The sequence below is a fragment of the Aotus nancymaae genome, unplaced genomic scaffold (assembly GCF_030222135.1).
Source record: "Aotus nancymaae isolate 86718 unplaced genomic scaffold, 86718_ANA_hifiasm-v0.15.2.pri h1tg000062l, whole genome shotgun sequence".
NCBI lineage: Eukaryota > Metazoa > Chordata > Mammalia > Primates > Aotidae > Aotus > Aotus nancymaae.
In genome coordinates this window covers 32375505-32402248 of record NW_026988476.1, presented here as the reverse complement: position 1 = coordinate 32402248, position 26744 = coordinate 32375505, and the positions used below count along the sequence as shown (strand labels likewise).

General features: G+C 41.4%; 1 protein-coding gene and 1 non-coding gene across 6 annotated transcripts in view; one reads left to right on the top strand and one right to left on the bottom strand.

The window, feature by feature from the left end:
* The window catches only part of STARD9 (StAR related lipid transfer domain containing 9), a 185469-nt gene that overhangs the window by 5930 nt on the left and 152795 nt on the right, over positions 1 to 26744 (bottom strand). For 4 of the 5 annotated variants that reach the window (XM_012442239.2, XM_064365953.1, XM_064365952.1 and 1 more), the window contains 3 exons: positions 26529 to 26726; positions 25898 to 26081; positions 25354 to 25491 (listed from right to left, as the gene is read on the bottom strand). In XM_012442239.2, coding sequence (XP_012297662.2) covers positions 25354 to 25491; positions 25898 to 26081; positions 26529 to 26726 — 520 coding nt within the window. The remainder of the gene's footprint in view (positions 1 to 25353; positions 25492 to 25897; positions 26082 to 26528; positions 26727 to 26744) is intronic. The other variant, XM_064365951.1, reaches the window with a different exon arrangement.
* Positions 5842 to 5949, top strand: LOC135270484 (small nucleolar RNA U13). Its single transcript, XR_010338657.1, has one exon. It is a non-coding gene; the product is annotated as a small nucleolar RNA U13 (small nucleolar RNA).

Genomic DNA, 26744 nt, shown 5'->3' with positions numbered 1-26744 from the left:
AGGAGTTTGAAGCATGAGCCACTGCACCTGGCCTCAAAAACATTTTAAGAAATTCTTAACAAAAATTGAATCAAGGAAGAAATACAGAAATCGCAAAATTATATTAAAAATAAAAATACATATCACAAGCTATGGGAAATGGCTGAAGCAAATGCTCACAGGGAAATGTTTAACTTTAGAAACATCCTTGATCACAACTCATGACCATGTTAGATAAAACATAAAAGAAAAAAAGAGAAAAAATCCGTGAAAAGAAATAAAAATAAATACTATGAACAACTATATGCCAACAAATGCAATAATGTAAATTACTGACTCAAAGTTAAACTAACTCAAGGAGAAATAAAACACCTTAGTACATATTTAAGATATTAAATTAGTGATCAAAGAAATTTCAAGATAGCTTCATTAGTAAAATCTACCAAATGTTTAAGGAATTAATACCAGTCCTTCCTAGATTTTTCCAAAAACCAGGAGGGAGCACTTGCCAACTCCTTCTACAGGGCCAGAATTATGCTGATACAAAAACTGGGCAAAGACATCACAAGTAAACTATAGGCCAATATCCCTTATGAATACACACACACACATCCTCAAAAAAAAAAAAAAAAAAGCTAGTAAACTGAAATCTAGCAACACATAAAGAAGACTATATACTATGAGCAAATAGGATTTATCACAGAAACAAAGAGCTGACTCAACATACACTAATCAATGCAATGTACTACATTAATAAAAGAAAAAAAACCTGTAAGATTATCTCAGTAGATACCAGAAAAGGTACCTGACTAAATCCAATACCTTTTCACGATAAAAATATTTTAAAAAAAATAGAAGTATAAGGGTATTTCCTCAACCTGATAAAGATCAGCTATAAAATGCCCACAGCTAACATCATGCTTAATGGTGAAAGATGGATACTTTCCTCCTCAAATCAGGATTAAGACAAGGACATCTGCTCTCACTGCTTCTAATAAACTTTGTACTGGAGATTCTACTCAGCACAACTAGCAAGATAACAAAAAAGGCAGATGACATGATCTTGCATATAGAATATCTTAAGGAATCCATTAAAAAAAACCAGAACTAATAAATGAATTCAGCAAGGGTATAGGAGACAAGAACTATATATAAAAATCAATTTTATTTCTGCATAGTAGCAATAAAGAAACTGAAAATGAAGTCAAAATAATTCCATTTATAATACCATCAACAGGAATAAAATATTTAGGAATAAATTTAATAAAATAAGCATAAAATTTACATTATACTCTGAAAACTTCAAAACATTATTGAAATTAAACCTAAATAAATACAATGACATCCCATATTCACAGATCTAAAGACTTAATGTTGTTAAGATAACAATGCTCCCCAGCTGATCTACCGATCAAAGTAAACCCAATCAAAAGCCTAGCTAACTTCTTTGCAAAAACTGAAAAACTGATTCTAAAATTCATATGGAAGTTTGAAGAACCCAGAATAGTAAGTGATCCTGAAAAAGAACAAAGTCGGAAGATGCATACTTTCTTTTCTTTTTTTTTTTTGAGACAGAGTCTTGCTCTGTCGCCAGGCTGGAGTGCAGTGGCATAATCTCAGCTCACTGCAATCTCCACCTCCCAAGTTCAAGTGATTCTCCTACCTCAGCCTCCCAAGTAGCTGGCATTACAGACACGCACCACTACACCCAGTTAATTTTTGTATTTTAAAGTAGAGACGGGGTTTCACCATGATGGCTATTATGGTCTTGATCTCCTGACCTGGTGATCTGCCCGCTTCAGCCTCCCAAAGTGCTGGGATTACAGGCGTAAGCTACTATGCCTGGCCCCTGACTTCTAAATGTACTACAAAACTACGTAATCAAGATAGTGTGAGGCTGGGTGCAAAAGCTCACACCTGTAATCCTAGCACTTTGGAAGGCTGAGGTGGGAGGATCACTTGAGGCCAGGAGTTTGAGAATAGCCTGGGCAATATAGCGAGACTCTGTCACACATACACAAAAAGTGTGGTACTGGCATAAGGACAGATATTTAGATCAATGGAATAGAATTAGGAGTCCAGAAATAAAGTCATATGTCTATAGACAACAGATCTTTGACAAGGGTGCCAAAAACAATTCCATGGGGGAAAGAATAATCTTTTTAATTGGGAGAACTGGATATCCACAAGCAAAAGAATGAATTTCAACCCCTACCTCTCACCATATATAAAAATTAACTCAAAATGGGTCAAAGAATGAATTGTGGAAGGTAAAAGCATAAAACTCTTAGAAGAAAACATAGGCATCTTTGCGATCTTGGAGTAAGCACTTGTTTCTTACATATGAAACCAAAAGCACAAAGAACAACAAAAAATAAACTGGACATCATTAAAATTAAACTTTTGGCTTCAAAGGACACTATACCAAGACAGTGGAAAGACACAAAGAATGGGAGAACATTTTCTGTGAATTATATATTAGCTAAGAGACTCTTAAAAGACAAATAACCAAATCTTAAAACAGGCAAAATATCTGACTAGATATTTCTCCAAAGAAGATATATAAATGAGGAAAAGCCTATGAAAAGATACTCAACACCATAAGCCATCAGGGCAATGGAATCAAAGTCACAATAAGGTACCACTTCACATCCAGTAGGACAGCTATAATCAAAAATACATCACAGCAACTGTAGGTCGGTGAGGATGGAGAGAAATACACTGCTTGTATCCTGCTCGTGGGAAGGTAAAATAGTACAGCCACTTTGAAAAACAGTCTGGCAATTCCTCTATGATCCTACAACTCAACTCTAGATACATACCCAAGAGAAATGAAAACATATCCATGCAAAAACTTTACAGGAATGCTCATAACAACAATATTCATTAATAGGAAAAAAGCGGAAAACAACCTAAATAAATGTCCATCAACTGAAGAATGGATAAATAAAATGTGGTTTATTCATACAACAGAGTATTATTTGGCCATAAAAAGGAATGAAGCTCTCATATGTTTTACAACATAAAGGATCCCTTATTGTGGGTTAAATCACTGTCTCCATTGAAGATATGCTGTCCAAATCCCTAGTATCTGTGAATTTGACCTAATTTGAAAATAGGATCTTTGCAAATGTAATCAAGTTAATATAAGATACTACTGGATTAGAGTGGTCCCTAAATCCAATGACTAATGTCCTTATAAGAAGACTATGTGGGGCCAGGCGTGGTGGCTCACACCTGTAATCCCAGTACATTGGGAGGCTGAGGTGGGTGGATCACTTGAGGTCAGGAGTTGGGAGACCAGCCTGGCCAACATGGTGAAACCCTGTCTCTACTAAAAATACAAAAAATTAGCTGGGCGTGGTGGTAGACACCTGTAATCCCAGCTACTTGAGAGGCTGAGGCAGGAGAATCCCTTGAACCCAGGAGACGGAGGTTGCAGTGAGCTGAGATCGTGCCACTGCACTCTAGACTGGGTGACAGAGCGAGACTCTGTCTCAAAAAAAAAAAAAAAAGGCGGCGGCAGTGGCTGTGTGGTGGCTTACGATGGTAATTCCAGCACTTGAAGAGGCTAAGGTGAGAGGATCACGTGAGGCCAGGTGTTGGAGGTAAGAGTGAGCTGTGATTGCACCACTGCAGTCCAGTCCAGGTGACAGAGACCCTGTCTCTTAAAAAGATTAAATTTTTTTTAAAAAGAAGGCCATGTGAAAACACAGGGACAAATAGGCAGGCAGACACAGAAAGAGAGAGCAAGTGAGAGAGAGAATGTCATGTGAAGATAGAGATAGAGGTGAGAGTGAATGCCAAGGATTGCTGGCAACCACCAGAAGCCTGGAAAGAGCCATGGAACAGATCCTTCTCCCAGGAGCTTTCTGAGGGAGTATAGTGTTGCTAACACCAATATTTTGGACTTCTAGCCTACAGAACTATGAAAGCATACATTTCTGTTGTTTTAAGCCACTCTGTGAGTGGTAATTTGTTACAGCAATTCTAGGAAACTAACACAATCCTGACAACATTATGCTAAGAGAAAGAAGCAATCAAAAAGGATCATATATAATTCTATTTATATGAAATGTCCAGAACAGGCAAATCCATAGGGACAGAAAGTAGATTAGTGGTTGCCAAGGACTGGGGAATGGTGAATTTTGGGAATGATAACTTGGCATGTGATTTTGTTTGGGGGGTCCTCAAACGGGTGATGGATACACAACTCTATGAATATGCTAAAGCAATGGGTTATAACAATAGCAATACAAAATGAATTAAAGAAGTGCTCAAGGGCCAGGCACGGTGGCTCACGTCTATAATCTCAAGACTTTGGGAGGCTGAGGTGGGCAGATCGCTTGAGCCCAGGAGTTCAACACCAGCCTGGTTAACATGGTAAAACCCCATTTCTAGAAAAAAAAATACATACAAAAAGTAGCCTAGTGTGGTGGCACACACCTGTAGCTATTGAGAAGGCTGAGGTGTGAGGATCACCAGAGCCCAGGGAGGTCGAAGCTGCAGTGAGCCATGATCATGTCACTGCACTCCAGCCTGCGCAACAGAGTGAGACCCTGTCTCCAAAAAAAAAAAAAAAAAAAAAAAAAAGGATATGGCATGTCAAAAGGACACAGGACCCAAGCTGAAAGATCTCCAAATAATTAAAGCTGGAACAAGTTGAACAATGAAATTAATAATGACAGTACCATATTGAATTATACCCCAAAGAATATTATTCCAAACTGAAAAATATTAAATAACTGAATAAATTAAGTGGTGGAAGAAGGGACTGCACATTCTTAAAGTTCCAATTAATAAACACAGAAGAAATGAGGGAAATACAAAACTGCCACTAAAGTATCACAGTAATAATTTCTACAGATAAGATACACTAGTAGATACTAAAATTAGTGGATGAAAGTTTGAGGGCAAACAGGATTTTCCATAGTCTCCAAGATCTTCTGAGACAGGGTCTCCCTCTGTCCAAGGCCAATGGTGCAATTATGGCTCACTGCAGCCTCCATTCCCCTCCAGGCTCAAGTGATCCTCCCACCTCAGCCTCCCAAGTAGCTGGGACCACAGGCATCACCACCAACATAGCTTTTGTGTGCGTGTGTGTAGAGACGGGGTATCACTATGTTGCCCAGGCTGGCCTCAAACTACTGGACTCAAGTGATCCTCTTGCCTCAGCTTCCCAAAGCACTGGGATTACAGGCATGAGCCACCACATACAGCCATGTTTATTAATCATAAAGGAATAAATGGCAACATTCAGTGGAGAGAACCCCAAACACCACCTTAACATCAAAGTTTACATCCCCAGAAATACCAGTATCAGGTAACCTCTGATACAATGCACTGAGAACAAGGTATTGCATAGGATATATTCATACTGTAAAACTATTTGTTGTCTCTCTAAAATTTGAATTTAACTAGCATCCTGTATTTTTCTTTTCTTTCCTTAATTTTTGGGATGAAGTCTTGCTCTGTCGCCAGGCTGGAGTGCAGTGGCATCATGATCTCGGTTCACTGCAATCTCCACCTCCGGGGTTCAAGTGATTCTCCTGCCTTAGCCTCCCAAGTAGCTGGGACTACAGGCACATGCCACCACACCCAGCAAATTTTTCTGTATTTTTAGCAGAGACAGGGTTTCACTGTGTTGGCCAGGATGATCTTGATCCCCTGACCTTGTGATCTGCCCAACTCGGCCTCCAAAAGTGCTGGGATTACAGGCATGAGCCACCACGCCCAGCCACATCCTGTATTTTTCTTTGCCTAATCTGTCAAACCCTGAGAAGTGCAAATCACCTCTATGGTATTTTTCGCAAAAAAACGCATAACTTCAATCCAACCATGAGAAACCGCAGACACGACACGATCCTTTTGTAGTTCGTAAGCACGATGATTGGGTTTTCACATACATGTCTGAGAAGTGCCTCTCTCAAACTGTGTTACAACGTCAGTCAGCACATTATTTGTCTTACATATAAAAAGAAAAAAAACAGCAGATAAACACATTTCAAAAAATTACTGACCACAAAGCAAGAAAAGACTGACAAGCTATCACAGGAAAAAAAAACTGATAACAATATACACAGAAATTAACAAGTTAGAATCAAAACTGGCTCCAAAAGAGACAGAAATCTAAACTGAGGGTTGGCAAACTTTTTCTGTAGGGAGCTAAATACTGAATATTTAAGGCTTTGTGGGCCATTTGAGTAGTTGCAGCTACTCAGCTCAGACACTGTAGTGGGAATACAAGCAAAGCCAACATGTACATGAATGGGCATGACTGTATTCCAGTAAAACTTTATTTATAAAAACAGGAAGCAGGCACAACTGGCCAAAGGGCCATAGTTTGCTAACCCTTGATCTTAACAGACCACTTTCCAAGGAAGAAGTTTTTCAAAGAATGAATCCCCTTCTGAAACACCAAGCCTTGTCAGTTTAAAAGGATTATTATATCAAACTTTAAAAGATGATTCAATTTTTTTTTAAATTAGGGTCTTGCTCTGTCACCCAGGTTGGAGTGCACCCAGTTCACTGCAGCCTTAACTTCCCAGGATCAAGCAATACTCCCACCATAGCCTCCTGAGTAGTTAGGACTACAGGTGTGCAGTACCACACCTGGCTTTTTTTTATTTTTTGTAGAGGTGGGTCTCACTATGTTGCCCTGGCTGGACTAAAACTCCTGGGCTCAAGCAATCCTCCTACCTCAGCCTTCCAAAGTGCTGAGATTACAGATGTGAGCCACCATGCCTGGCTCCCAAATTTTTTTACTTTTCATCGCTATTTCCCTCCTCCACCCAAATCATTCTGATGTGCTTAGAGTATATCTTTTTGTTTACATGTGTTCTTGCAAAAAGTGATCGTTTTAGACAGGCACACTGGTGCATGCCTGTAATCTCAGCACTTTGGGAGGCTGAGGCAGGTACATCGCTTGAGGTCAGGAGTTCGAGACCAACTTGGCCAATATGGTAAAACCCCAACTCTACTAAAAATATAAAAATTAGCCAAGCATGGTGGCAGCCGCCTTTAATCCCAGCTACTCGGGAGGCTGAGGCAGAAAAATCACCTGAATCCAGGAGGTGGGGGTTGCAGTAAGCTGAGATGTCATCCAGCCTGGGTGAGAGAGACTCCATCTCAAAAAAATAAAAAATAAAACAAACAAACAAGAGGTGGGGTGTAGTAGGCCACACCTGTAATCCCAGCACTTTGTTCAGCTGAGGTGGGCAAATCACCTGAGGTCAGGAGTTCAAGACCAGCCTGGCCAACATGGCAAAACCCAGTCTCTACTAAAAATACAAAAAAAAAAAAAAAAAAAAATTAGCCAGGCCTGGTGGCTGACGCATGCCTGTAGTTCCAGGTACTCAGGGGTGCTAAGGCAAGAAGAATCACTTGAACCTGGAGGCAGAGGTTGCAGTGAGTCGAGATAGTGCTACTGCACTCCAGCCTGAGCAACAGAGCAAGACTCCATCTCAAAAAAAATAAACAAACAACAGATGAGTGACACAGAGGCACAATAAGATGGCAGAATAGGACCCTTCAAAGATAATTCCCCACAGAAACATCAATTTGAACAACTATCCACACACAAAAATATTTTCACTAGAGCTAGGAAAACCAGTTGATAGATACAAGTACTATATTTTATGAGAAGAAGATGCATTGAAGAGAACAGGAAGGACAGTCTCATACTGTCTGCACCAACTATCCCCCAACTCTAGGCAGTGATGAGAGACACTGTCCACATGGCAGAACTCCTTCTGGTTACTGGATGTGGAACTTTGCCTTAGAGCCCAGTGCCAAGTCTGCCACAGTAATACACAGCACCAGGTAAAACCCCACAGCCCAATTCCAGGTCTGTGCCAATGGACAAAGATTCTAGACCCACACTAAGCACGAGAAAATAATTCACCACCCTATCAGGATGAATGTGATTCTCACATCATTGGCCAACTCAAGTGGTTTTGGGCCCCAAATAAATTTCAGCATGGTAGCAGCCATGGGCCTTGGGCATAACCCACTTCCACCCTGGTCCAAGAGGCCATAGGCTTCAGGTGAAACCCTGCAGAACATGAGCTGTGGCAGCCACAGAATTGCGCCCATCACCTTTCCCCACAACTTTGGGCAACATGGTGCAGAGAAATACACCATCTGCTTGGGGGAAGGAGACAGAATTGTGCATGGGACTTTTCCTTGGAACCCAGTACTAAGCTCACAGCAACGAAACCAGTGCTGGGCTCAGGGCCCTGGCCAGCATTACAACACGAGGTGGGGAACCCTTCCTGGGTCTTACTCAGGTCCATCTGGGCCAGGGACAATGCAGTCTATAACAAAGTTCCAGCAATACAGGCTTAGGGTGCCCTCTAAGTGCTAAGATGGCTACAGTGACCACAGGCTTAGGAAACCCAACAGTCAGTCTCCTTTGAATTCCTGGAAGACCCTCTGAAGGACAGGTATAAGCAAGGCCAGATAGCAAAAACTGCAATAAAAATCCGTTTTTTCAATGTCCAGATATTGACATACACTGAAAAGCATCAAGAACATTGAGAGAACTATGACCTCACCAAACCAACTAAATAAGGTACCAGTGGCCCATCCTGAAAAGATGGAGAGGTATGATCTAAGACAGGAAATTGAAAACAGCTGTTTTGAGGTAGCCCAACAAACTTCAAGAAAACATAGAGAAGTAATTCAGAAATTTATGAGAGAAACTTTACAAAGAGATTAAAATAATCTTTAAAAAATCAAACAGAAATCCTGCAGCTGAAATACTCTGAACAAAGAAAAATGCATTACAGGGTCTCGACAGCAGAAATTATAAAGCAGAAGAAAAAATCTGTGAGCTCAAAGACAGGCTATTTGAAAATACAGAGGAGGAAAGAAAAAGAATGAAAAAGAACAAAAGAAAGCTTAAAGAATCTGTGGGATAGCATCAAAAGAACAACTGTATGAGTAACTGGCATTCAAGAGGTAGTGGAGAATGAGCATGGAGGGGAGTAGAAAGTTTATTCCAAGCAATAGTAACAGAGAATTTTCCAAACCTAGAGAAAGATATAAATACTCAGGTACAGAAAGGTAAAAAAAATCACCAATTAAATTCAACCAAATAAGATTACTCCAAGGCATATAATAATTAAATTCTCAAAGGTCAAGGACAAAGAAAAAGTCATAAAACCAGCAAGAGAAAAGAAGCAAATAGGCTAGGTGTGGTAGCTTATGCTTGTAATCTCAACACTTTGGGAGACTATGGTAGGAGGACTGCTTGAGGCCAGAAGTTCAAGACCAGCCTGGGCAGCACAGTGAGACTCCCATTTCTACAAAAAAAAAAAAAAAAAAAAAAAACCCTTAAATTGTAATTTAGAAAAAAAAAGAGCAAATAACAAGTAAAGGAGCTCCAATAGGTCTGGCAGCAGACTTCCCAGCAGAAATCTTACAGGCTAGGAGGGAGTAGGATAACAAAGTGCTAAAAGAAAAAAATGTCAACCAAGAATACTCCATCCAGTAAAACTATCCTTCAGACATGAAGAAGAGACAAAGACTTTCCCAGCCAAACAAAAGTTGGGAAAATTCAACACCATTAGACCTGTCTTATAAAAATTGCTAAAGGCAGTTCTTCAACCTGAAAGAAATGTGTAATAAGAAAACATCTGAAGGTATAAAACTCACTGGTTGGCCAGAAATGGTTGCTCATGCCTGTAATCCCAGCACTTTGGGAGGCCAAGGAAGGCAGATCACCTGAGGTCAGGAGTTCGAGACCAGCCTGTCCAACATGGAGAAACCCTGTCTCTACTAAAAATACCAAATTAGCCAGGCGTGGTGAAGCACACCTGTAATCCCAGCTACTCGCGAGGCTGAAATAGGAGAATCGCTTGCATCTGGGAGACGGAGGTTGCCGTGAGCCATGATCATGCCACTGCACTCCAGCCTAGGCAATGAGAGTGACACCCCATCTCAAAAAACAAAACAAAACAGACCAGGGATCCAAGATGGCCGATTAGGAGCAGCTCAGGATTGCAACTCCCAGCGAAAGCGCGGAGGGTGAGTGGACGCTGCATTTCCAGACGGGTTTTTAATGCCCACAGACCAGGAGATTCCCAGGCAGAGGAGCCCCACGGGTCACCAGCGCAGCTGTTTTGGCCGGCGTGGTTGTTTGGCCGGTGCGGCTGTTTTTGCCGGTGTGGCTGTTTTGCTGGTGCCCCGGTGCAGCGGTTCTCCGTACAAAATACACGGGTCCGGGTGCTGTTTTAGCTGGCGATTGGAGCTCCTGGCAGACAGAGTTGCCCATTCAACTGATTAAAAATGGAACTGAAACAGGGAGCCAGGCCAGGAGATTCCCGGGCAAAAAAGCACCACGAATCTCAGCACGGCTGTTTCAGCTGGCACAGTGGGTCACCACACAGGAAATCACACAGATCCCGGCGCCTTTTCAACAGGCAACTGGAACACCTGGGAGACAAAGTCGACCATTCAAATAAAAAAAAAAAAAGGGCTCTGAGGCAGGGAGCCAGGTGATCAGGCTCGGCTGGTCCCACCCCCACAAAAAAAACAGCAATTGGAAACACTCTGGATTGAGAGTTTCACAGCAAGCACAGCTGAACCTGGGACCGTCCAGCTCTGTGGGAGAGGAGCATCCGCCATTACCAAGGCAGTCCACTACTACAGAGCTAGGTAGCCATTGCTGAGGCAGCCCGCCACTGCCAAGGCAGCCTGCCATTACAGAGGCAGCCCACCATTCCAGAGACAGTCCGCCATTATACAGGTGGGCCACCATTGCCGAGGCAGTTCTAACTACACCCGTATAAACAGGACTGCAGGGAAGTTCACATGGCAGTTGGGCGGAGCCCACAGCAGCTCAGCAAACCCTCTGCAGGCAGACAGTGACTAGGCTGCCTCCTTCCTAGGCAGGGCAGCCCTGAAAAAAGGCAGCAGCACAACAGAAACTCATAAATGAAGCCCTAACTCCCTGGGACAGAGCACCTGGCGGGGGGAAAAAGGGGGTTTATGAATTCTGCTGCAACACACTTAAAGTACCTGCCCAGCAGCTCTGAATAAACAACAGAGCTCACAGCTTAGCACTTGAGCTCCTATAAAGGACAGACTGTCTCCTCAAGCAGCTCCCTGACCCCTGTATATCCAAAGAGTCACCTCATAAAGGAGAGCTCAGACTGACATCTGGTGGGTATCCTTCTGGGACAAAGATAGCAGAAGAAGAAACTGGCAGCAACCCTTACTGTTCTGCAGCAACTGCAGGTGATCCCCAGGCAAGCAAGGCCTGGAGTGGACCTCAGCAGTCCTACAGCAGAGGGGCCAGACTGTTAGAAGGAAAACTAAGAAACAGAAAGAAATAACTTCATCATCAACAAACTTGATGTCCACTCAGAGACTGAATGTGAAAGTCAACAACTACAAAGACGACGGGTGGATAAATCCACAAAGATGGGAAGAAACCAGCGCAAAAAGGAGGAAAACACCTGAAACCAGAACACTTCTACTCCTACAAGGGATCACAACTCCCTTGGGAACTCCAGCAAGGGAAGGAGGCTGGATGGAGATTGAGTGTGATGCATTGACAGAATCAGGCTTCAGAAGGTGGGTAATACGAAACTTCTGTGAGCTAAAAGAACATGTTCTAACCCAATGCAAAGAAACTAAGAACCTTGAAAAAAGATTTGATGAAATGCTAAGGAGAATAAACAACCTAGAGAGTAATATAAGTGAATTGATGGAGCTGAAAAACACAACACGAGAACTTCGCGAAGCATACACAAGTTTCAACGCAGAATTGACCAAGCAGAAGAAAGGATATGAGAGGTCAAAGATAAACTCAATGAATTAAAATGAGAAGGCAAGATTAGACAAAAAAGGGTAAAAAGGAATGAACAAAGTCTCCAAAAAATATGGGACTATGTGAAAAGACCTAATCTACATTTGATAGGTGTACCTGAATGTGACGGAGAGAATGAATCCAAGCTGAAGAATACTCTTCAGGATATTATCCAGGAAAACCTCCCCAACCTAGCAAGGCCAGCCAATATTCAAGTCCAGGAAATACAGAGACCACCACAAAGATACTCCTCAAGAAGAGCAACCCCAAGACACATAATCCTCAGATTCACCAGGGTTGAAATGAAGGAGAAAATGCTAAGGGCAGCCAGAGAGAAAGGTTGGGTTACCCACAAAGGGAAGCCCATCAGACTCACAGCAGATCTCTCCACAGAAACCTCACAAGCCCGAAGAGAGTGGGGACCAATATTCAACATCCTTAAAGAAAAGAACTTTCAACCCAGAATTTCATATCCAACCAAACTAAGCTTCATAAGTGAAGGAAAAATAAAATCCTTTGCGAACAAGCAAGTACTCAGAGATTTCATCACCACCAGGCCTGCTTTACAAGAGCTCCTGAAAGAGGCACTAAACAAACAAAGGAACAACTAGTACCAGCCACTCCAAAAACATACCAAATGGTAAAGAGCATCGACACAATGAAGAAACTGCAACTAACGGGCAAAACAGCCAGCTAGCATCAAAATGGCAGGATCAAATTCACACATAACAATATTAACCCTAAACGTAAATGGACTAAATGCCCCAATCAAAAGACACAGACTGGCAAATTGGATAAAAAGCCAAAACCCATCAGTGTGCTGTATCCAGGAAACTCATCTCACATGCAAGGGTACACAAAGGTTCAAAATAAAGGGATGGAGGAAGATTTACCAAGCAAATGGAGAGCAAAAAAAAGGAGGAGTTGGAATTCTCATCTCTGATAAAATAGACTTTAAAGCAACAAAGATCAAAAGAGACAAAGGACATTACATAATGATAAAAGGATCAATGCAACAAGAAGAGCTAATGATCCTAAATATATACGCACCCAATACAGGAGCACCCAGATACATAAGGCAAGTTCTTAATGACTTACAAAGAGACTTAGACTCCCATACGATAATAGTGGGAGACTTTAACACCCCATTGTCAATATTAGACAGATCAACGAGACAGAAAATTAACAAGGATATCCAGGACTTGAACTCAGACCTGGAACAAGCAAACCTAATAGACATTTACAGAACTCTCCACCCAAAATCCACAGAATATACATTCTTCTCAGCACCACATCACACCTACTCTAAAACTGACCACATAATTGGAAGTAAATCACTCCTCAGCAAATGCAAAAGAATGGTAGTCATAACAAACAGTCTCTCAGACCACAGTGCAATCAAGTTAGAACTCAGAATTCAGAAACTAACTCGGAACCGCACAGCTTCATGGAAACTGAACAACTGGCTCTTGAATGTTGACTGGATAAACAATGAAATGAAGGCAGAAATAAAGATGTTCTTCGAAACCAACGAGAACGAGGACACAACATACCAGAATGTCTGGGACACATTTAAAGCAGTCTCGAGGGGAAAATATATAGCAATAAATGCCCACATGAGAAGCTAGGAGAGATCTAAAATCGACATCCTACCGTCAAAATTGAAAGAGCTAGAGGAGCAAGATCAAAAAAACTCAAAACCTAGCAGAAGACAAGAAATAACTAAGATCAAAGCAGAATTGAAGGAGATAGAGACACAAAAAACCCTTCAAAAAAATCAATAAATCCAGGAGCTGGTTTTTCAAAAAGATCAACAAAATAGACAGACCACTAGCCAGATTAATAAACAAGCAAAGAGAGAATAATCAAATAGATGCAATAAAAAACAATAAAGGGGATATCACCACTGATTCCACAGAAATACAAACCATCATCAGAGATTATTACAAACAACTCTATGCACATAAACTAGAAAACCTGGAAGAAATGGATAAATTCCTGGACACTTGCATCCTCCCAAGCCTAAACCAGGAAGAAGTTGAAACCCTGAATAGACCAATCACAAGGTCTGAAGTTGAGGCAGCAATTAAGAGCCTACCACCCAAAAACAGCCCAGGTCCAGATGGGTTCACAGCCGAATTCTACCAGACATACAAAGAGGAGCTGGTACCATTCCTTCTGAAACTATTCCAAACAATCCAAAAAGAGGGAATCCTTCCCAAATCATTTCATGAGACCAACATCATCCTGATACCAAGACCCAGCACAGACTCAGCATGAAAAGAAAACTTCAGGCCAATATCCATGATGAACACACATGCAAAAATCTTCAATAAAATACTGGCAAGCCGATTGCAACAGCACATCAAAAAGCTTATCCACCATGATCAAGTAGGCTTTACCTCAGGGATGCAAGGCTGGTTCAACATATGCAAGTCTATAAACGTAATTCACCACATAAACAGAACCAAAGACAAAAACCACATGATTATCTCAATAGATGCAGAGAAGGTCTTTGACAAAATTCAACAGCCCTTTATGCTAAAAACCCTCAATAAACTAGGTATTGACAGAACATATCTCAAAATAATAAAAGCTATTTACGACAAACCAACAGCCTATATCATACTGAATGGGCAAAAACTGGAAGCATTCCCTTTGAAATCTGATGCTAGACAAGGATCCCCTCTCTCACCACTCCTGTTCAATATAGTATTGGAAGTTCTAGCCAGAGCAATCAGGCAAGGAAAAGAAATAAAGAGTATTTAAATAGGAAAGGAGGAAGTCAAATTGTCTCTATTTGCAGACGACACGATTGTATATTTAGAAGACCCCATCATCTCAGCCCAAAATCTCCTGAAACTGATAAGCAACTTCAGCAAAGTCTCAGGATACAAAATCAATGTGCAAAAATCACAAGCATTCCTATACACTAACAACAGACTTAAAGAGAGCCAAATCAACAATGAACTGCCATTCACAATTGCTACAAAGAGAATAAAATACCTAGGAAACAACTAACAAGGAATGTAAAGGACCTCTTCAAGAACTACAAACCACTGCTCAATGAAATACGAGAGGACACAAACAGATGGAGAAACATTCCATGTTCATGGTTAGCAAGAATCAATATCATGAAAATGGCCATACTTCCCAAAGTAATTTACAGATTCAACGCTATCCCCATCAAGCTACCAATGACCTTCTTCACAGAACTGGAAAAAACCACCTTAAACTTCATATGGAACCAAAAGAGAGCTCGCATAGCCAAGTCAATTCTAAGCAAAAAAGAACAAAGCGGGAGGCATCACACTACCGGACTTCAAACTATACTACAAGGCTACAGTAATCAAAACAGGATGGTACTGGTACCAAAACAGAGATATAGACCAATGGAACAGAACAGAGGCCTCGAAGGCAACACAACATATCTACAACCATCCGATCTTTGACAAACCTGACAAAAACAAGCAATGGGGAAAGGATTCCCTGTTTAATAAATGGTGTTGGGAAAACTGGCTAGCCATGTGCAGAAAGCAGAAACTGGACCCCTTCCTGACACCTTACACTAAAATTAACTCCAGATGGAGTGAAGACTTAAACATAAGACCTAACACCATAAAAACCCTAGAAGAAAATCTAGGCAAAACCATTCAGGACATAGGCGTAGGCAAGGACTTCATGACCAAAACACCAAAAGCATTGGCAACAAAAGCCAAAATAGACAAATGGGACCTAATTAAACTCCCCAGCTTCTGCACGGCAAAAGAAACAGTCATTAGAGTGAATCGGCAACCAACAGAATGGGAAAAAATTTTTGCAGTCTACCCATCTGACAAAGGGCTGATATCCAGAATTTACAAAGAACTAAAACAGATTTATAAGAAAAAAACAAACAAGCCCATTCAAAAGTGGGTGAAGGATATGAACAGACACTTTACAAAAGAAGACATACATGAGGCCAACAAACATATGAAAAAATGCTCATCATCACTGGTCATTAGAGAAATGCAAATCAAAACCACATTGAGATACCATCTCATGCCAGTTAGAATGGTGATCATTAAAAAATCTGGAGACAACAGATGCTGGAGAGGATGTGGAGAAATAGGAACACTTTTACACTGTTGGTAGGAGTATAAATTAGTTTAACCATTGTGGAAGACAGTGTGGCAATTCCTCAAGAATCTAGAAATAGAAATTCCATTTGACCCAGGAATCCCATTACTGGGTATATCCAAAGGAGTATAAATCATTCTACTATAAGGACACATGCACACGAATGTTCACTGAAGCACAGTTTACAATAGCAAAGACCTGGAACCAACCCAAATACCAATCGATGATAGACTGGACAGGCAAAATGTGGCACATATACACCATGGAATATTATGCAGCCATCAAAAACGATGAGTTCGTGTCCTTTGTAGGGACATGGATGAACCTGGAAACCATCATTCTCAGCAAACTGACACAAGAACAGAAAATCAAACACCGCATGTTCTCACTCATAGGTGGGTGTTGAACAATGAGAACACATGGACACAGGGAGGGGAGCATCACACACTGGGGTCTGTCCGGGGGAAATAGGGGAGGGACAGCCGGGGGTGGGGAGTTGTGGAGAGATAGCATGGGGAGAAATGCCAGATATAGGTGATGGGGAGGAAGGCAGCAAATCACATTGCCATGTGTGTACCTATGCAACAATCTTGCATGTTCTTCACATGTACCCCAAAACCTAAAATGCAATTAAAAAAAAAAGCAAAACAAAAACAAAACTCACAGGTAAAAGTACATATATAGACAAATTTAGAATACTCTCATATTATAACCATGGTCCATAAAGCATTCACATGTTTATTATGAAGAATAAAGGATGAAACTATTAAAAATATTAACAACAACAATTTGTTAAGAAATAGCAACATAGGGCTGGGCGCAGTGGCTCACGCCTGTAAACCCAACACTTTGGGAGGCCAAGGCAGGAGGATCACGAAATCAGGAGATCAAGACCATCCTGGCTAACACAGTGAAACCCCGTCTCTACTAAAAATACAAAAAATTAGCAGGGCAGGGTGGTACGTGTTGGTAGTCCCAGCTACTCGGGAGGCTGAAGCAGGAGAATCACTTGAACCCAGGAGGCAGAGGTTGCAGTGAGCTGAGATGGTGACACGTCACACTAGTCTGGGCGACAGAGCAAGACTCTGTCTCAAAAAAAGAGGTAGGCAACATAGGCTGGGTACAGTGGCTCACGCCTGTAATCTCAGCACTTTGAGAGGTTGAAAGAGTGAATCACTTGAGGTCAGGAGTTCAAGACCAGCCTGACCAACATGGCAAAACCCTGTTATCTACTAAAAATACAAAAACTAGCCAGTTGTGGTGGGCCCTGTAATCTCAGCTACTCAGGCTGAGGAAGGTGAATTACTTGAACCTGGGAGGCGGAGGTTGCAGTGAGATGAGATTACATCACTGCACTGCAGCGTAAAAAGGGAGACTGCATCTCCCAAAAAAAAAAAAAAGAGAGAGAGAGAGAGAGAGATAGGCAACATAAAACAATGTAAATTGAGACATCTGAAAGTCAAAATTTGATGGGTGTTGGAAAACTGGAGTTAAAGTACAGAGTCCAGTCTTGTCTTTTCTCTATTTTTTTTCTCTTTCTCTTTCTCTTCTCTCCTCTTATCTCTCTCTCTCTCTTTCTCTTTCTTTCTTGCCTTTTTTGAGATGAAGTCTCACTCTGTTTCCAAGGCTGGAGTGCAGTGGAACAATCTTGGCTCACTGCAACCTCTGCCTCCTGGGTTCTGATCCTCCCACCTCAGCCTCCCAAGTAGTGGGATTACAAGCATGCACCACCATACCTGGCTAATTTTTTGTATTTTTAGTGGAGACAGGGTTTCACCATATTGACCAGGCTGGTGTTGAACTCCTGACTTCAAGTAATCTGCCTGCCTTGGCCTCCTAAAGTGTTGGGATTACAGGCATGAGCCACCATGCCCAGCCAGTTTCTTTTCTTTGAAATGAAAATTAAGTCATCAGTTAAAAAACAACTGGTTTTATTTTTTTGTAAGTCTCATGACAGCCGCAAATTAAAAACCTAGAGTAGATACACTAAAAAAGCAAGGAATCAAACTTACTATTAAAGCTAATCATTATGAGAGAAAGAAAGGAAAAAAGGACTTAGAAAAAAACAAAAAATAAGTAACAAAATGCCAATAGTTAAGTCCTTATGTATCAATAAGCTTGAATGTAAATGAACTAAATTCTCCAATTATAAGACTTAAGTGACAGAACTGATTTAAAAAAAAAAAAAAGATTCAGGCAAGGCATGGTGACTTATGGCTATAATCCCAGAACTCTGGGAGACTGAAGTGGAAGGATAGCTTGAGCCCAGGAGTTCAAGAAACATAGTGAGACTTCATCTTTATGAAAAATAAAAAAATTAGCTGCATGTGATGGCACATGCCTGTAATCCCAGCTACTTGAGGGGCCAAGGTGGGAGGATTGCTTAAGCCTGGGAGGATGAAGCTGCAGTCAGTGATCACTCAAAACAAAACAAAACAAATCCCGTAAGATTCAACCATGTGCTGCCTGCAAGAAACTCATTTCACCTATAAACACACAGACCAAAAGTGAAGGAATGAAAAAAGAAATTCCATGCAAATTGAAACCAAAAAAGAACAAGAGTAGCTATACTTACATCAGATACAACAGACTAAGTCAAAAACAGTCAAAAAACAAAACAAAACCAGAAAAAAAAAAAAAAGCCAGGCACAGTGGCTCCCACCTGTAAACCAGCATTTTCGGAGGCTGAGACGGGCAGATCATGTGAGGCCAGGAGTTCAAGACCAGCCTGGCCAATATGGCGACACCCTGTCTCTACTAAAAATACTAAAAAAAATTAGCCGGCATGGTGGCACACACCTGTAGTCTCAGCTACTTGGGTGCCTAAGGTGCGAAAATCACTTGAACCTGAGAGGTGAAGGTTGCAGTGAGCCAAGATCCTGCCACTGCAATCCAGGCTGGGCAACAGAGTAAGACTCTGTCTACCTCCACCTCGCCAAAAAAAAAAAAAGGAAAAAGAAGGACAAAGAAGACCATTAAATAACGTGGGGGATCATCTGAGGTCAGGAGTTTGAGACCAGCCTGCAGCCTGGCCAACATGGCAATAGACTGTATTAAAAAATACAAAAATTAGCTGGGCATGCTAGTGCATGCCTGTAATCCCAGCTGAGGCAAGAAAATTGCTTGAACACAGAAAGCGGAGGTTGCAGTGAGCCAAGATCATGCTACTACACTCCAGCCTGGGCAACAGAGTGAGACTCAGTCTCAAAAAACAAACAAAAGAAAAAGACCAGAAACTAAAAAATATACAAATTAATTAAAGTTGTTTTTTTGAAAAGATAAACAAAATAGAGAAATCTTTAGCTAGACTAAGGTAAAAAGAGAAGATCAAATAAATAAAATCAGAGACGAAAAAAGAGACGTTACAACTGATACCACAACCAGGCATGGTGGTTCATGCCTGTAATCCCAGCACTTTGGGAGGTGGGAGAATCGCTTTGAGGTCAGGCGTTTGCAACTAGTATGGGAAACAAGGCGAAACCTGGTCTCTACAAAAAAATACAAAATTAAGTCCAGGTACTCAGGAGACTGAGGCTGCAGAATCGCTTGAGCCCAGAAAGTGGAAGTTGCAATGAGCCAAGATCATGCCACTGCACTCCAGCCTGGGCAACAGAGTGAGATCCTGTCTCAAACAAAATAAAATAAAACAACAAAACTAGTACCACAGAAATATAAAAGATCATAGGATACTATTATGAACAACTACATGCTAATAAATTTAAAAACCTAGAAAAAAAATTGATAAATTCCTGGGTACATACAACTTGCCAAGATTGAATCATGAAGAAACAGAAAACCTGAACAGACCCAACAAAAAGTAATGAGACTAATGCAGTATTAAGTCTCCCATCAAAAAGCAGCCCAGGACCTGAAGGCTTCACTGCTGAAGTCTACCAAACATTTAAAAAAGTAGTACAAATTCTGCTCAAACTATTCCAAAACAATGAAGGTAGGGAATACTTCCTAACTCACTCTACAAGACAAGCATTACCCTGAAATCAAAATCAGACAAGGACACAACAAAAAGTAAAACGACATGCCAATATCCCTGATGAACATAGGTTTTAAAAATCCTTGGCTGGGCGTGGTGGCTCACGCCTGTAATCCCAGCACTCTGGGAGGCCAAGGCGGGTGGATCATGAAGTCAGGAGTTCGAGACCTGCCTGGCCAACATAGTGAAACCCCGTCTCTACAAAAAAATACAAAAAATTAGCCAGGTGCGGTGGCAGGCTCCTGTAATCCCAGCTACTCGGGAGGCTGAGGCAGGAGAATTGTGTGAACCCAGGAGGTGGAATTTGCAGTGAACCGAGATCATGTCATTGCACTCCAGCCCAAGCAACAGTGCGAGACTCTGTCTCAAAAAAAAAAAAAAGAGAAAATCTTCAACAAGGCCAGGTGCAGTGGCTCACACCTGTAATCCCAGCACTTTGGGGGTCCAAGGCAGGTAGATCACCTGAGGTCAGGAGTTTGAGACCAGCCTGACCAACATGGTGAAACCCTATCTCTACTAAAAATACAAAATTAGCTGGGTGTAGTGGTGCATGCCTGTAATCCCAGCTACTTGGGAGGCTGAGACAGGAGAATCGCTTGAATCGAGGCGTAAGTTGCAGTGAGCGGAGATCACTTTTACACTGTTGGCGGGAGGGTAAATTAGTTCGATCATTCAATGATAGTTTGGACAAAGAAAATGTGGCACATATACACCATGGAATACTATGCAGCCATAAAAATCATTGAGTTTGTGTTCTTTGTAGGGACATGGATAAATCTGGAAGCCATCACTCTCAGCAAACTGACACAACAGAAAACCAAACACCGCATGTTCTCACTCATAGGCGGGTGTTCAACAATGAGAACACATGGGCATAGGAGGGGAACATCACACTCTGCGGTCTGTTGGTGGGTGGGGGGCTACAGGAGGGACAGCAGGGGTGGGGAGGTTGGGGAGGGATAACACTAGGAAAAATGTCCATGTAGGTGACAGGGGGGATGGAGACAGCAAACCACCATGGCATGTGTGTACCTATGCAACAATCCTGCAAGATCTGCACATGTACCTGAGAACTTCAAGTACAATTAAAAAAAAAATTAACACTAAAAAAAAAAATAAATAAACAAAAAACAACAAATGCTGTTAAGGATGTGGAGAAAGGGGAACTCTTATACACTGTTGGTAGGAATGTGAATCAATACAGCCATTATGGCAAACAGTATGACGGTTTCTCAAAAAACTAAAGCAGAACTACCATATGATCCAGCAATTCCACCACTGGGTATATAGCTAGTGAAAATGAAATCAGTATATCAAATAGATATCTACACGCTCATATTTATTGCAGCAACTCACAATAACCAAGAGATGAAATCAACCTAAACGCTTACGAATGAATGGGCGAAGAAATCTATTAATGTTTGCTGTGTATATATACACCTTTGAATATTATTCAGCCATAAAACAGAATAAAATTCTGTCATTTGTAGCAACATGGATAAATCCAGGGACATTATGCCAAGTGAAAGACACCAGGCACAGACAGACAACCACCACATGATCTTACTCATATGCAGAATCTAAAAAAGTTGATCTCTCATGCCTGTAATCCCAGTGCTTTGAGAGGCCGAGATGGATAGATCACCTGAGGTCAGGAGTTCAAGACCAGCCTAGCCAACATGATGAAACCTCGTCTTTCCTAAAAATACAAAAATTAGCTGGGTGTGGTGGTGGGGGCTTGTAATTCCAGCTACTCGGGAGGCTGAGGCATGAGAATCGCTTGAACCCGAGAGGTGGAGGTTGCAGTGAGCCCAGATCACGCCACTGCACTCCAGCTTGGGCAATGGAGTGAGACTCTGTCTCAAAAATAAGTAAATAAATAATAAAAATTAAAAAGTTGATCTGATAGAAGGAGAGAGTAGAATAGTGGTTACCAGAGGCTGGGGAGGGGATCAGGGAGAGGGGGACGGAGAGTGGTTGGTCAACAGGTACGAAATTAGAAAGGAAGAATAAATTCTAGTTTTCTATTACACAATCAGGCGATTATAGCTAATAATAATGTAATATATATATCAAGATGGTTAGAAGATAGGATTTTATGTTATCACCACAAAGAAATGATAAATGTTTACAGTGATGGATATGCTAATTGCCTGATTTGATTATGTAATGTATACGTGTATTGAAACATTATACTATACCTCACAAATATTTACAATATTTTGTGTTAATTATAATAAAATAAGACAATTTTTAAATCAACAAGAAACAATACTCTGGTAAAGCTCAGAAAGAGAAGAGCAATGAGGGTAGTGGTGGACTAACACTACCACAGGGTAGAATCTATTCTAAGCCTTGGTATGAGGAAATGGGACACCTTAAACTGATTATACAAAGATAAACTGTCTAACAAGCATTAAGGGGACAATGGGGTAGCCATCTGGAAAGAACACAATCGGATCCATACCTCATATGAAAATGACTCCAAAAGGAACAAAGATTTAAATATGAAAAATAAACCACAGAAGTTCTAGAAGAAACCATGCAGAAAATTCTTCATAATTTTGAATTGAAGAATCTGTTTCTAATTATTACTTATAACCTAGATACCATACAAGGAAAACTGACAAATATATCTGTCTGCACAGCCCCAAACAAAACAAGCAAAGTCAAAAGAGAATAAAGCACTGGGAAAAAATATTTATAGTTCTTATCAGTCAGAGGACTATTCTTGCTAAAATATAAAGAACTCTTGAATTGGTAAGAGAAAAAGAGAAATGAGCAAAGGATATGACCAGATGGCTCATGAAAAAGGAAATAAAAATATTTAAGCATATGAGAAAAATGAGATATAATTTTTCAGCAAAAAATCCAAACATTTGATAACATGCTGGTGAGAGTGTGGAAAAAGGTAAACTCTCAGCTATTACTGGTGGGAGTATAAATTAGCTCATGTGTGAGAGAAAATAGTATCTGTCAAAATTTTAAATGTATAAACTCGTTGTACAAGTGTCCTTCTGGGAATTTATCCCACAGATATATTTACCTATGTATAAAACAATATATGCATAAAGTTATTCACTGCAGTATTGCTGATAACAGCAAAAGTCTGAAAACAACCCAAGTTAGAATACTGGTTAAATAAATTACAGTGCAACCCTACAATGGAATGCTATGCAGCAATGAAAAAAATGAGGAAGTTCTCTGCATATTCAAATAGAAAGAATTCCAAATTATACTGAGTGAAAAAAAAAATAAGGTATAGGACAGTGGAATAATAGGCTTTATTTTATATGCATAAAGACACCTAGGAGGATACCGTCCAAGAAACAACACTGCTTTCCTTGAGTGGGATAAGGGAGAAGAACTAGGTAGACTGAGGGCAGGGACAGGTATTTCCCTGTATCCCTTTTACAGGCTGAGTACCCCCTATCCAAAATTCTTGGGACCAGAAGTGCTTTGGATTTTGAATTCTTTTGGATTTTGGAATAGTTGCATATGCATAAGAAGATATGTGGGGATAGGATCCATGTCAAAACATATAATTTATATTACAAATATACCTTATACACACAGCCTGATGGTAATTTAATACAATGTTTTAAATAATTTTGTGCATGAAACCAAGTTTTGACTGTGTTTCAACTCAACCTGTTACATGAAGTCAGGTGCAGAATTTTCCACTTGTGGTGTCATGGTGTTCAAAAAGTTTTAGATTTTGGAGTATTCTGAATTTCTGATATTTGGATTAGGGATGCTTAACCTGTATGTGTATATATTTGTGCCCTTTCTGCTACATGAATATATTATCTATATAAAACATCAAATTTAAAAACATGCAATAAAAGAGAAAAAAAGAAACACTATTCAGCTGTTAAAAAGAAGGCCAGGCATGGTGATTCACACCTGTAATCCCAGCATTTTAGGAGGCCTAGGTGGGCAGAGAGCTTGAGCTCAGAAGTTTGAAACCAATCTGGGTAACATGGCAAAAACCTGCCTCTTTAAAAAAAATTTTTTTTTAATTTTTATATTTTTTTCTGAACCTACTGCGATATTTAGAAGGAAAAAAACCTGCCTCTTAAAATAAAAACAACAAAAAAGAAGTCAGCACCAGATTTACTGATGCAATGATAGTCAAAAGATGTTTTTAAGAGAAAAAGCAAAGTGAGAAAGTGAGTACAGTATACTTCCATTCATGCACTTTACAAAAAGATGTATATACATCATCCCTGGAAATACATACCAAACTGGGATAAATGACTGCTTCTGGGGAAGGCAAATAGGAGACTCAAACATGCACCTGACACTGGATGTTCTTTGCTATTTTTTAAATATTATTTTATTAGATGAAGTTTTATTTGTAAAATGAATTTCAAATGTTTATCCCCAGCCAGATCTCACCTATGAGCTCTGTATTTCCAACTGCTCCACCTGGATTTCTCACATGCACCTTCAACTCAGTAAGTACAAATCTAAACTCATCATCTTTCACACAAAACCTAGTTCTCCCTCCAGTGTTCCTTGTCATTGTTCACGTCACCACCCTTCAGCTGCTCAAGTCAAAAGTGTGTGCTGTTCTCAACTCCCCGCTCTTCCTTACTCTAACACCCATGTCACCAAGTCCTGTATATGCTCTGTCTCCACTTCATCCACCTCTGTTCATCTTCACTGGCAGTGCCCTAAACGAAGCAATCATCTCTCTCAACCCTGCCATGGTCATATAGTAGGTCTCCCACAGCTGCTCCTGCCTCCTTTTCTTACAATCCAGTCATTCTACTCCCCTACTTAAAAGGTTTCTATTACTTTCAGCAGCTTTTTCACTTTTGGGAAGTAATACAATGAGATGGATTAGAAAGGGGCCAGAACTCTCATTATAGTCCGCACGATTTTCTAGTCCCTTCTCATGTCATTTTCCCAACTCACTCTTTACATTCCAACCATACTAACCTTCACTTAGTTCCTCAAACTCTTCATCCTCCAAGACTGACTTGCTAGGCCCACATCTCACCTCATAACAGCAGCACTAAGCTTTTACTGCATTAACTACCTCTTATCCTTTTAGTCTCAGTTTAAACACATTCTCTTTGGAGCATCTCCATGACCTTTCAGACTACATCAGACCCCTGGTTTTATGCTGATTTAGCAACCCTCCTTCAAACAATTTACTGCAACAACAACTCAATAATAAATCAGTTGTTAGTATTTATCCCTCAGTCTAAGGACGAGAACGGTTTTGCTCACCGCTGTATCCTAAAACAATGACCACAAAACATTTGTTGAATGAACAGATAAACAGAAGGAGTGAGAGGCAAAACTAAAGGGAAAACCAAAGGCCTGCACATGAGAAGGGCTCATGTCAGCAGCGGCCTCCAGGAAGCACAGCGTCCTGCCCAGACTCTTGCCTCAGCAGTCCAGGCCCCTGGCTCCTTCCCAACAACTGCCTACTCACCACATTCTCTGGGGACTGGAGCTGGCCTGACAAGGCTGGGCTGCTATTATAGCCAGAGGTCATACCAGATGAGAGGCTTCCACTAGAGCTGGTGCACAGGGAACTGGAGTTGGCCAAGGTATGTAGTTTTTCCTTTTCCTAGGAAGGATACATCACCATCAACCAGCTTCTGATGCACCTTCACTGGCTGTGCCCTCTCCTGCCCACCCCTTCCCTGCTCACCTCTACTATTCCTTCACCCACCTCCAAGGGACCCTCTGACTTAGCCTCACATGCCTCGGCTTCCTTAAAGCCACTGCTGCTCTTATTTCCCCACACCCCGCACTTCACACCAAAGCCTCTTCCTCCCAGGCTTTGGCCTGGGGACAGAAGCTGGTCTCATTATGTAAAAAGAGAGTCAGCCCAGCTTTGAGTTGACATCAGGGGTCCCACAGCCTCCTCCAAATGTTATGTATGTCCCAAGACTCAGAGGCAGCCACAGTGAAAGTGGACAAGTCTGAGGTCCAGGCTTATCCTAAAATCAGAGGCTCGCCCCACTCCACACCCTCAATAGCTGGGAAATGATCTGCTGGTGGATTCTCAGCTTCTCTTGTTTAGTTTGCTCCCGCAGTCGGTCTTGAGCACGGGCAATCTCCAACTTGGCTTCCTCACGGGCCTGCTGGTAGTCTCGCAGCATCAGCTCTATGTCAAAGGCTGGGTGAGCAGACCTTGACACTGACTCTGGGCTCCTGAGGAAGATCACAGGGTGGAAAGATACACTCTAACATGGTGGGTGGGTGACAGCCCTGGTCTGCCCACCTGAGGCTAGTTTGGGTGATACCACCTTCTTAAAAGGCTCATCCTCCATTTGCCCACAGGGTTTTAAAGTTTGATTTTTTATCCTCAGGAGAGGTTGCTGGACAGAGAGAACCAAGCCACTTTGAGACCCAGACCTGCAAACCCGCACAGCCTGTCAGAAACCTTCTGTCCATCCTTTCCTGTGCCTTATCTCTGCCCACCCCTCCCTCACTCCATTTTCTCCTATGTCGTCTTTCCATTTACCCTGTCTCTCACAGCCACCTCCACTTGTCGACAGGTATAGAGAACCCTCTAGGATACTAAAATTTCAGCTCCTGCTCCCACACTCCCCTCCCTCAACAGACCCTGCTTCCATCAGGGTTCTGGGTCCACCCTACCTGGTGGTCTCCACAACATCCTTCCTCAGTTGCTGCAAGTATTCTCGGCGTCTGCTGGGCAAGTCAAGATCCCGGATGAGGCGATCTTTGCTGGGCAGGAGGCTCAGTTGTTTCTGGGGGCTAAGGCTTCGAGTCTGGCTGAAGTTCCGAAGTCGCTTAGCCCGCTCTCTCCTGAGGGTCTCAACGGCATCTTTTTTCCTGAGGCAAAATATGATT